At 39.1% G+C, this 12,718-nt stretch overlaps 1 protein-coding gene and 1 pseudogene across 1 annotated transcript; both read left to right on the top strand.

Annotated features, from left to right (window-relative positions):
* The first annotated feature begins 1,939 nt into the window (after window positions 1–1,939).
* LOC149218162 (uncharacterized) lies at window positions 1,940–2,254 on the top strand (annotated as a pseudogene).
* Window positions 2,255–11,383: 9,129 nt separating this feature from the next.
* Window positions 11,384–12,427, top strand: LOC149218161 (uncharacterized). Its single transcript, XM_089382353.1, has 3 exons — window positions 11,384–11,534; window positions 11,761–11,822; window positions 11,911–12,427. The coding sequence occupies exons 1-3, from the start codon at window positions 11,384–11,386 to the stop codon at window positions 12,061–12,063; spliced, it is 366 nt and encodes a 121-aa protein (XP_089238479.1). The 3' UTR covers window positions 12,064–12,427.
* Window positions 12,428–12,718: the final 291 nt, after the last annotated feature.

Genomic DNA, 12,718 nt, shown 5'->3' with positions numbered 1-12,718 from the left:
TTTGTCATAGGCAAATCTCTTTTCTCTTCAAAAATTCAAACTGCAAAAACAACAGATTTATACTGACCACACCACTGTTGTTTTTTTTTAAATTAATAAATTTCATTACACCACCGATTCAAACAACACAACAGTGGATGCATAATCAACACTCAACAAAAACTAGTTGGAAATAATTAATTCATACTTGTCTATGGTTGTAATTTTCTATTTGAGGAGTTTGTTCCTACATAATAGGAATTTAGTTTCTCCTAGCTTAGTGTGTGGTTGAGAGAATCTCTCAACCACACTATTGTACGTCTAAGATAGCATTCCTATCTTAAGACTATTGATTGTATAAATATGTGTGTAATTTCCTCATTCAACAATTAATAGAATATATTATTGAGTGTCTGTAGTTTTATCTTGGTATCAGAGCCTAAGGGCCTAGCCCCTCGTGGGCTTGGCTGCTCCTGGGCTGAAGAGAATAAAGGTTTTGTGAATATTTGTTTGTCCATCATCCACTGTCCATTAGCTAGGGAAGCGTTGTCCATTAGCTAGGGAAGCGTAGGCCGAGATCCCGACAGAAACATGGAAAGAGGTCGAATCCTTTTTCCACCAGAGGGCTTGACATATTCGAGAGCGTCTGTACCGAGCTCTCTGCTAAAAGAGAACATATTGCGAAGAAGACTGGTGCGCCAGAAAACCTGGTGAGATTTGTTGATTCCATGAACGGATGGAGTCCTGTTGTGTTGAGAGCCAGAGAGGGAACTGGCAAGAAAAGTCGTGGCCGAGATATTGCTGGAGTTGCTGTCGTGGGACCTGTGGGGGATAATAATGGTGAGAAGCACGGGGAATTGACGAGAAAACATGAAGGGAGATGTATTAATGGCGAGGCTGAGAATATCTCAATTTCTGTGTTGGGATCTACCAAGAAAAATCGTGGAGGAGTCGAGATCAGCGTGGATATACGCAATGGAAGTGTGGATCTGACCGCTGAAGCAAAGGAGCCATGGGTAGCAGCTCTGAGGAGCAGCGTCGTTTGAGGAGGAGATCTGTGTGAGGAGCATCGTCGTTTGACTTGCTCGCTTACAGAGGTCACGCGAAGGAGATGTCGTGGGCGGACTGCTCGGAGTCTGAGCAATGAAGGAGCCATGCGAGTGGGACTATTGTTGGAAGGAGCCCGAGTGAGTGTCGACGGAGTAGTATTTCAACATTGAATCTGCCCATCGATTCTGAGATCCCCTTTGCTGGTGGATGATGCCCCTAACCAGTTCAGTCGCCGATGCATTCGGTGCAGTTACGTTGGGTCTAGTGCTGCTCTTCGTACTGGCCGGGGTCTGTTGCTTGGCCTATGTTCTGTATTTTCGACACGCAGAGAAAATCTTCACAAGTTTCGGGATTTTAATTCCCCATGGATGATTCGGACAGCGCTGATCCTGTTCCAAATATTGTGTGTTATGGGTGAACTTTCCAGGATTTGTTTGTTCAAAACCCATTTGTTTCTGCATTTATTGAGCTCCAAATGCATTTGATCCCTGGTAGCCAGCTGCAGGTGAACCCGTGGTGTTGGGTAGGTAAAATGGAGCAGTGGTGGCCGTGTCAATTCTGAGTTGCAGCTGAGTGGTGGTCGTGTCGATTCATTTCAGCCCACAACTTCATTAGCGTTTCCCTCGAATATGTCCCACGTGGCTCGCCGGGATCTGCGATTCGCTTGGCAATCTTTCTGCAGTGAATCGACAGCTCAGTTTTGGGGAATACAGCCAGGCTGCCAGGGGGCTCATGAGATTTGTCCCATTTAATAGCTTGCCCAGGCAAACAGAATATGCAGAGTTCCCGCCCTTGGAATTTTCTACCCCTTCCAGATTTCTCGAGATTTCGGTTCCGGTTCTAGTTTTGGGCAGGTGAGCTGTCTCGAATTGTTTTTTGTATAGTTAGTGCGTGATTTCCAGCCAAGAAAATGAAAGGCGAAGGGGGAAATTCAGATGAGGATTCCAGGAAGGAGGTGGCCGGCGGCGGTGGCGTTACAATCGAAGAGTTGCAGAGGAAAATGGCGAAGTTCGCCAGGGAGAGAAATTGGGATCAGTTCCACAGTCCCCGCAATCTTCTCCTGGCTCTTGTGGGAGAAGTGGGTGAACTGTCTGAAATATTTCAATGGAAGGGCGAGGTTCCAAAAGGTCTTCCACGCTGGAGTTCTGCAGAGAAAGAGCATCTTGGTGAAGAGCTATCAGATGTTCTACTATATTTGGTGAGACTTGCAGACATCTGGGGGTGAACAGATCCATATTCGACACAATGCATTCCTCTACGAGAAAATGTGATTTCTTGGCGCTCTGTTATTTGATGCTGATCTGTCTCACGTTCCTTTCACCTCCAGCTTCAGCTGAACTCCTCTCACCAATCTGTGTGTGGTACCATGCGTTTTAAGCGGGCATAGCTTCGGGCGTGATAAGGAATCGGTCGAGGAGCTGTGCAGTTCGAGCTCGTGTGGGGCTACTATGCGCGAAGACAGAAGCCTAGTTTTAAAGCGGGCAAACTTATGTAGGACAATTGAGAGCCACAGATAGATTCAGGCTCATTCGTTGTTGTTGGAGTGAAGTTTGATCCGAAGTCGTTTTCGGATATGTGCTTGCAAGGAAAGCGGATCTAAAGTCGTCCTCGGGTGGTGTTCAGGCTTCCAGTGACCGAAGTTTGGAGTGGCGTGTTAGTAGTACTTGCTAACAAACCAGTGATCTGTTGTGGTTGGGAGCCAGCGGTGTTCCGAACAGTCAGCAGTCCTGGTAACGGTTGGTCGAAAATTGCGATGGCGCTCTAGGTCGAACATCAAAGATCTGGTAATTGAGAACTGGACGGTGTCAAAATTTGTATGCTAGAAGGCCGTGAGCGGCCATGTTGGAGCTGCTAGATATATAGAGAAATTTATGCTATTGTCGAAATGTATTTTTTAATTCTCTGATGATGTTGCAATATATTTATTAACTGTCATGACAATGAAACTAGTTGTAATTTAAGTGACATTAGTATGACCAACTATTGTCACAATGCTGAGTGTGTTGGAACTGGTCATTCCAACACTAAGCAGATTTGCAGGGAATGGTGAACACATGACAGTGAAAACGACATCAATTGGAGCTACATTAGAAATTGGAGGATGATCGAGATCGTGTTGCAGATTGTTAGCGAGCATGAGGCAGTATGCTTGAAAACAGTGACTAGCCTTGAAACTGTGAGTAAGGGAAGTGGCATTATGTTGCAATGCCAGGAGAATTGGATAGTGAAATGCGATGGAGGATTGGACCGTGGAGTCCTGGATTACTGTTCTTGAAGGGAAAATTGTGTTCTCTTCGTGTGGCTGTGAGTGTCTATGTTCTGGTTTCTTTATCAGTGGACCTCTCACAGATGAGGTAAAGGAGCAGCGATAATGTTTATGGTGGACAACAAAGTAGATGTTTGTTTGAGTTAGTGGAATAGACTCCCTAGCATGTTATTGTAATAGTCATTGTATGTACCCAGAAACTCCAAAATGTGGAATCAGATGTAAGTTCGTGGTGATCTTAAAACCACTTTGTAATGGTTTATGGTCAGCCTGAAACCATCTTTTGTCACTGAATGTGAGGGTTGGTGGTGAGCCAGAAACCATCTATATAGTCTGTGTGATTGAAGTGCCTTTGTGGCCAGCTTGCCTTTGTGGCTGAATCGCCTATGTGGCTTGAGGTGCCTTTGTGGCTGGAATCGTGGATGTCAATGTGTTGTTTGACAAGCTTGCCTTTGTGGCTGGGTGTACATGAGAGCTTTGTGCTCAATTGAGCAGGTGGACTGCAGAACACCTGGATCGGACTCAGATGATTTTTTCTGAGTAGAAGGGGATTGGCACGTTTTTCCCGCTGATAGCAGCGCCAGGAAGGCCAACTGGCGCGTCTGTTAGGCCATTAATTGCGCCAATGGGCGCGGGTTTTTTGTTCAGGATCACGCCAATTCACCTTCAAGGGGATCCGCGGGATCAGAGAAGTTGTGGATCTGTCCAAGGGTGGCAGATTGTTTTTTTGGAGGTTTTGTACATGCAATTTGCCTAATGGTGGTGGATTTGACTATCATGACAAGTAGTCATTAAGGGGGGGAGTTGGAAATAATTAATTCCTACTTGTCTATGGTTGTAATTTTCTATTTGAGGAGTTTGTTCCTACATAATGGGAATTTAGTTTCTCCTAGTTTAGTGTGTGGTTGAGAAAATCTCTCAACCACACTACTGTACGTCTAAGATAGCATTCCTATCTTAAGACTATTGATTTTATAAATATGTGTGTAATTTCCTCATTCAACAATTAATAGAATATATTATTGAGTGTCTGTAATTTTATCTAAAATAGGCTTCAACTTCACTCCTCAACAACACCATGTTCAAACAGAAAATTTCTAACTTTCAATATTTTTTGTTTTGTTTTCTCCAATGGAGACCACAACGACATCATTTAAGCCAAGCATTAATTTGACAATCATGATATTGCCTGGCTGCTAGCTTTCGCTGGGTCACAACTTAAATTATGTAAAACTTGACAGAATCAACAGATAGGATGTGTAAATGAGCAATGACAGAATGAACAAACGTGTAAGTGTGTGGTTTCTGTCTAGTTTACAACCCAATAATATCAGAAACTAATTCGAATTAGCATTTACAGTTATCGCAAACCTGGATGATAATCAAAATCTGCATAAAATATATTGTATTTATACCTCATACCAAATTTAGAGTTGGCAGAGAAAACACTGGACAAAAGCGTCAAACTTGTTCAAAAATCTTAAGAAGTCTTTGGATTCCCTCACGCTTTGGTCCTTCACACTTGCATTCATTGTGCTTGATCTGCTAGTTCTTGTATATCCTAGGTTGCTCAGATTCGTTTCCACTTGCAAGTGAATCAAATGCAATATTCTTTGCCCCTTAGATTTCTTACCAACCAGAGATCATACTCACAAATTGAAGCCACAAAAACTAGTGGCTCACTTCAATCAACAAGGTAGATGAATTACCTGTTATGATACCACTATAAAATATAATAAATTGGAAATAAATCAAATGTATATTAATCAATTTCAAAGAATGAATTATATATATAATGTACATATAAATACATATGGGAAACATTTGAATTAGTTCCCAAGTCTTCTTGAACTCCAATAACTACACAAACTAACCTTAAAAATTAATTATCTAACCAATATAATGTTCCAAAACTTTCATTAACATTTCCAAAACTTTCATTAACATATAAAAAAAACGCTAGCCACCTAGCCACCTACTGCTAAAATCTTTACAAGAGTTCATCAAGATCTTTGAGAATATTTCAATTTGAAATGACTATTAGGTTCAAGCTCGAAAGTAATAACCTATGAGCAAGGCTCATATGGCACATAGGTAATGTATTTTTTGACAACGTAGATGTATAAGAACTACGTATATATGTCATGTGTACATTGTTGTGGAACACGTGTGATGGTGATATGGAGGAATAATGGGGAGCATGCGTTGGCCCCGAGTTTTAGTGGATATGTGGAGGTGGCCAGAGTTACGAAGAGAAAGGTATCTCATCATGTTAGTTTTGTTTCAAATTCTCTAATGCGCCAACAGAGACCACATATGTAAGTTGGATGAAATTTGCTCATTGAAGAGTTCCTGTTAGCATGTGAAAAAGCGTGATATTTTGGTTTCTAGTGAAATGTATCAAGCACTTTCCATACCGATGGAAATCGGTGTCAAGTTTAGTTTTTCAAAATCACACGTCCATTATCTTAATCCCTATGACTACGGTTTAGTTTGTGTCTTTGTAACGGAAGATCCCTTGATTTGCACAGTTAATATCACGGTTCTTCTTTCGTAAGGTAGTATTGTTACCAAACTTGGGCATAAATCCTCTATGCAATCATATTGAATAGCCTAAACAACACTTTTGCTAGCCATTGTTGTGATTCCCTCCTCCAGTAAATTATTTCTTCCACGTGGATAATATTGTTTCCTCTTACAATGTATATTATTGGATTAATGTGTAGGCTTACTCCCTAATTAAAATGTGTTCATATTTTTTTTTCTAACTAAGTTTAACCTATTAATATGATTAAAAAAAGATTACAATGAGGAATGAGGGTCGACTACAGAGGATCCTAGCATCATTTATCACACAGTCAAAATAACTGTTTTTGATTGCCCCAACAGAGGGGAAACCAGTCCAAAAAAGTATGAGTCCAAAAATAGCCCACACAGAGGTAACTAGTTTTATCTCAGCATAACAAAAACATTTTAACCAAATCATAATCCTAATAAGAAGACACATAAGACTGAAGAGTAACTAAACCGTCAACATGACAAAACGTCCACCTGGCTAACTCGACACTTGGCACTCAGTCATCTGGGGCTGGTTCCTCCATAATCGGACACGCGTACTTGTTCGGGTCGTCATCCTCGTCCGACGCGCCACTTCCATGTGCTGTTGGCCTCCCTCAATGTTGCATGCTCCTACATGCGGTCTTGACATCTCTCCACGGCGACTACTAGAACCCTGTGTGTAACTGAGCTTGCCCTTTTCGACATGTTGACTACCAGCAACTACTTTGCCATGCAAGGTGGCTTGAACTTCATCAGCTTCCTGATCACCAGTGTTGTCTCGGCTCTTGCTGCTCGGTCCTGCTCTGGTCGCCTCCTCAGTGTGATCAGCCAGAGGAGCTGGCGGCTCAATTTCTTCCATGAAGATAATTGAGATGGTGGCAACGATCACTGGGCGATTTAGTGAACTGCGAAATCGAAATTGCGTGGTGTGAGGAGCAAGGTGCGGAGGAAGGGGAAAGGTAGCAGTGTGGACTGCTGCATCTCCATGACCTGTGCCATGGAGCCAGGCTCTGCCTCTGCCGCTTCGGGTCTCTGGGTATCGCCCCGCGAAACTAAGCGGGTTGGGGTTATCGGCTGAGGAGGCAGGGGAAACCGAATCGGGGCTAGGAATTGCAGGTGAGCGAGAGCTTCCGCCTCTTGTGCCCCCTCTTCTACTGCGCATACGATGGTGGACCATGATGGGGATGGAAACAAGGGAAGAATCAACAGGGATTGTGGATGAATTGATAGAGGAGAGGTGCGGGGAAATTACAGAGGAGTTGTGAACATGAGCAAGATTGCAGAGGTTGGTGTGGGAATGGTGGAATCCATTACCCAGATCGATACATCTTAACAGCCAACATCTACTACCAGTGACGGTGCGCACATTAGGCTCTCCTGCCTGCGGAGGACATGCACAGTGAATCAGGGGGGGGAGGAATAACAGAGAAATTCGCAGGCTCCATGGTTATGTGGGAATTGGCTCTGCCTCGGCCTGTGCAGTCATTAAATGGCTCCTGCAAGGTGCCATGAATGCCATTCATAGTGGCATGGGGGAAGTTGCAGAGGGCCATGTGGCCAACCCATCCGCCGCCTTGCCGTCTTGTCATGTTAATGCCTGGGATGAACACCGACATCTAGGTTAAAATGCGCTCGTATTAAGGAAACGAATTATATGTAGTTTTTATAGCATATATTAGATATGTATATTTTTTTTACAAGTGAGAAAATTTATTATAATTGAATTGTCAAACTAATTCTGAATCAACTATTTCTCGTTGTTATCCGTGAACACAGACCCATGCCACCTGAAATAACCCACCCGCTAGTAGTCCGTAAGAAAAAAAGCTTCCATATTAAATATATACATATATATTACATGTTACATTGATTATATAATATGTATATTATATTTACAAAAATATATATATATATATATATATATATATTTAAATATAAAGTTTCTTAAATCTATATTATTAATAAAATTAGTTGTGTTAGTTAATATTATATTACAAAATTGAAGTTCATCTATATAACCTTATACACATGTTAACCAATAATAATATCATATTTTATATAAATTTTATAGAGCAAGTTACTATTTATCATATTAATTAATATAAATTATTTTATATTAATATATGTATATATACATACATTTTAATATTTTCCAAATTGTCGTGAATTATAGGACTTCCACGAAGAAACCAAGTCAAAGTAACATTAGAAAACTCAAAATAAGTTCATCAAATCAAGTTGCATAGATGATGAAATCGATCCAAGACTTCAAACAACAATAACCCTCAAACCACGAGTTGGAATCCAGTGAGATTTTTGTGGTTTGAAAACTATCAGAGAACTATGACATAATTGAAATTGATATAAGCAATCGAAGGGTGATATTTACAAAAAATTATATGGAGGGCTCTTTTATTTTAGGTAAAATGGAAGGGAATTGTTGCCAGGCCAATGGGTTCTCAAAAGTGCTCACCACTGAGGGAGTCTGGAGACTAATTTAGGGTTTTGAGCTCTAGGCTAAAGCTATGGCAAAGAAATATATCTATCCTTCCTCAATTAAATACTGGATTAAAACTCCAAGACCACAACTTTCTGAATCATTGGTCTCGAAATGTATAAAAAATTATGCATTTGTGATCTTTCAAGGCATCCATTGGAAGATAAGGGATGGTACACATATGCTAGTTGGGAAGAATCCTTGGATATGGAGGGGGGATTCACATGTGCATTTTGACCATCTCATTCAAGGTCTAGATACACATGGAATAATTTTCTTGAATTAGGCTTTAGCCCAGATGAGTTTCATGGGCTAGCAACTTTGGAAGAGGGTAAGAGATTTCCACCTCTAGGGGGCTCTGGTTGTTGAATGGAATACGTATCTTAACACCCTTCATCATAATCTTGTCTCTCTTTCACCTACTGAGGACACTCTAGAGTTGCCTTATGCCCCCTTGGGCATTTACAATCCAAAATTTGGATACCTTGCTATTGCACAACAACCAACAGCCCACCTTCCCCCCAGCAGGTTAAAAATATTTGGAAATGGATATGCCCAGCAAAAACAAAACTCTTTATGTGGCTGGTATTGAAAAATAAAGGACCATCCTGGGAGATTCTTGAGAAGAGATCCGTTTATGGGTCTAGGAAGGGTTCCCTACGTTTGGATAATGCTAAAGATATCCCCCACCTTTCATAAATTGTCCATTTGTTATTTGAGTTTGGGTTGAGATTCACAAACATATTGGGACAAGCATACATGGTGAGCCAAATTAGTGGACGAATGACTAAAAGATTGGTTGGGAAGGAAATCTCCCAAAAATATCAAAGTTATCCCCCTAATTGTCTGTTAGGGAATATGGCTTGAGCAAAATAACTCTATGTTCAAGTACCAAGATCAATCTTTCATCAAAGTGAAAATCAACATTTTTTCCTTATTAACTACTATTCCAAAAAATGGGCCTACCACTCACACTAAGATATTTTCTCCAGTGAAAATTGTGAAAGACAATCCTTGGAATTTTTTTTAAGAGGCCTCACAACAAATTCTTCTTTATAGGGCTCAACATGCCTTATTTATCTGTATGACACACATTTTTTCTCTTTCTCTTGCAACATTAGCAATGCATCAAACAATTTTGTTGAATTATTGTGCTTCAAATTATTATTACAACTCGCACCTTATCTACCTCTCTCAAAGATTAATATATGAAAAGACTCTTGAGTAATTATCAAATAAATACATTAAACAATTAAACTATATAACTACACTCTCCTCCTCCTATATCAAAATATCATTCATAAAACAAGATATTTTTCATATATCTTTCACTCACATCCACCCTCCTATATCAAAATATCATTCATAAAACAAGATATTTTTCATATATATTTCACTCACATCTACATGGAGCAAAACCAAACGGTTGATCAACTTTTAAAGAGATAACTAATATTGGATAAAGCAAGGTGGGAAAATGCTTTTGGAAATCACAACGCTGTTTTTTCATTGGCTCCTTAGTGATTTTTTGGTTACACGTAGCCAGATTTATCAAGTTTACAAAGCTTTGTTGGAAACAGCAGGTTTACCAAGCTTTGTTTGAAACAACGGGACTTTATTATTACCGGGAGCATTTCATATTTTTGGCATATTTGTTTTGAATTAAATTTGAACATGATGTATTTGCATATGTATAATTTTGGGGCTTTCTCACAATACTTGTATTTGGCCACATGACTTTATTATACTCCATATATTTTATTTTGTTTATATATATATAATTAATAATACCATTTATTTCAAAAATAAAAAATAAATTTAAATCAAATTAATATAATTCCTAATCATCAAAAGCATCCGTAAAAACACTCATTTTAAAGCATTTAACGTACCTATTAAAGTCATGATTTTTGAGATTTGCGATTATAATAATGTTCTCTGAAGTCGCAATTCTTGGGATTAGTGTGCTCCTTCCCAGACACTCCTGTCAAAAGCCATGCTCATTCTTAATTATTTTATTTTATTTCCAAACTTCAGAAGTAATGTCATAAAAATTGATTTTTCATTAAAAAAAATTGACAAGGACATGAATAAATAATTTGGGTAACCGTGTAAGAGTTTTTCCATCCAACTTTTCATCGGGCCGTAGATTATGTTGGTCTGTTTTAAAATTATGAAAATTCTGGTGGAAAAATTTTATAAGGCTTTTTTTTTTTTTTGAATTCAAGTAAAATTGATTAAATTTTGTTTAAAAAAAATTGATAGTATTAAATTTATTTTTATTTTAAAAAATATTATTCAAACACTATTTTAAAAAAAAAAAAAATTTAATTTTTAGCTCCTTTCAGCAGTATGGTACCTTGCACTGAATGAGTGGAAGCTTCCTGGCACAGCATATTATTGCCAGTTGTGCAGGATGGTGTGAATTGCGCTGTCGCTATTTCCATCTCTATAGCTCTATAAATACCCGTCTTTTACAGCCCAGAGACCCATCCTCCTTAGTCATGGCATGTTCCCTACTATGCATCCATCGAATGTTGACGTAAGGAGAAATGTAAGAACAGACATTTATGGAACTATAGAGGTAGAAATAGCAACAATCATGTGAACTGATCCCGAATTGAAAAAGATGTTCACAACTGGTTGGACCAATTTAACTCAACATACACCTGTCACTGTTACGGAGATCAATATATATGGATGGCTCCAATAATGCAAAGGGCAGTATAATGTAAAGAAACTGGTGGATCTGAGAATCTCAATCCAGTGTTCCAAGACGTTCATGAGCCTATTAAAAAAATACTAGTTTAGGGTTTTGTAAGGTGTGGTGGCCAAATTTGTCAAATTTCGATCCATCTGTCAGGTGATACTAAAGTCCAACGTACCCTGCACGAATTTACGTGTAATAAAATCGAGACAGGTACCACTAAATCAGCTCTAACATTTGACTATCAACAAACAACAGATCTCTGTAACTCCCCTATATATATGTACACTTGGGAACTTAGTGTTGTGATACAAGTAACTGCTGCATGCATCTATTATATATCTGGGTTGTTCAGTGCTCTTCCCATCTCACCATGAAGAGGATCAGTTTCCATGTTATCAAGTTTTTGCAGGTGTTTTGTGTGATGATATTGTTATTAAATTCCCACTCAATCGCTTTGCGATTGCTATCACAAGGTATAAGGCAGTACCCAGCATTTTATTTACTGAACTGAGGCTTTTGTGATTTGAAAAGTTTAAGCTTGTTTTCCTTAATCCAAATAATTGGTAATTTTGATGCCGACTTTCCAAACATCAACATCAAAATTATCAATATGATGAATCCTGAAGAAAAAGCTCAAAAAGTAGCATATGTAAGTCTGTTTTTATTTTAAAAGTTCACATAATGTTATTTTGATTGCAGAAAAGAGTGAAGTCTGGGTTTCCAATTGCAAGGCTAAATCCAACCAAAACACTCTCAACAAAGTAAGATATAAGTTATCAAAATTCAGATTTGTGAATTGTTTGTTGAGTTTCAGTTTTGGAGTTGAACTTACTGATCTTGGTATTGCAGGATGAAGATGATAAGATATTAGAGTGCCAGGAACAAGGGCTGGCTGGAGGGAAAAGCGCACATTCTTCCTCCAGTGAAGATGAGTGGAAAGAAGCCCATCAAAATCATGAATATGAAGACAGCGATTATATTTACTCCCGTCCCAAGCCTTGAGGATGGTCCTGTGGTCATGGATTTTGTGTGAAAATGGTCCTTTGGCTGCACCTCAGGGATTTGACCCGTCGTGTGTTAGTGTTGATGTTTTTGTGTGTTAGTGCTGATTGACATTGTACTGGGCAAATATTGTATATGGTGGAATATAAAGGTGTCTTTTTCACTTGTTGGTCGGAAATACAAGGGATTATACACTGTTCTACTAATATGTCTATGTCTATGTCATGGTACTACAATTATATATATCTCCCGTCAGATACCAAATATAGAAAGGGTGAATAACGAATGTATTCACTGTAATAAGCTTTCGCTTCATATATTATTATTTCTTTGTTGGGTTGATAGATCCTATATAAACCCTAAATCTGATGCCGTGAATCTTAAACTGAGATCTGACTGATGTATATCAAGAAATTTAGATCTTATATATATATGAGAAATTTTGAATATATATATATATATATATGACATTTTGGTTCTGGCATGTTGGGTGTATGCCACAGTTTCTGAGAAATAAGATTCGCAGTTTAAGCAAGGTATGCAAGATCAAAATCGAAGGAAATCAGAAATATCTGAACATAATTTCATTTGCTTGCGAGTTGCATGTTGCACAGGAAATCGAGACAGTGAGGCAGTGAATACTCTAAATTAAGGA

The sequence above is a fragment of the Pinus tabuliformis genome, chromosome Q (assembly GCF_031772625.1).
Source record: "Pinus tabuliformis cultivar Carrire ecotype Pingquan chromosome Q, CPIR1, whole genome shotgun sequence".
Taxonomy (NCBI): Eukaryota; Viridiplantae; Streptophyta; class Pinopsida; order Pinales; family Pinaceae; genus Pinus; species Pinus tabuliformis.
The sequence above is the reverse complement of the archived record's forward strand: the minus strand, read 5'-3'. Positions and strand labels throughout refer to the sequence as shown.

Excerpts from the sequence above, each read along its gene's own strand:
- LOC149218161 (XM_089382353.1), top strand. The coding sequence starts at position 11,384 with ATGCATCTATTATATATCTGGGTTGTTCAGTGCTCTTCCCATCTCACC. Across the intron at positions 11,535-11,760 it reads TTTGCGATTGCTATCACAAG|AAAAGAGTGAAGTCTGGGTT; the intron begins GTATAAGGCAGT and ends TTTTGATTGCAG. Across the intron at positions 11,823-11,910 it reads ACCAAAACACTCTCAACAAA|GATGAAGATGATAAGATATT; the intron begins GTAAGATATAAG and ends TTGGTATTGCAG.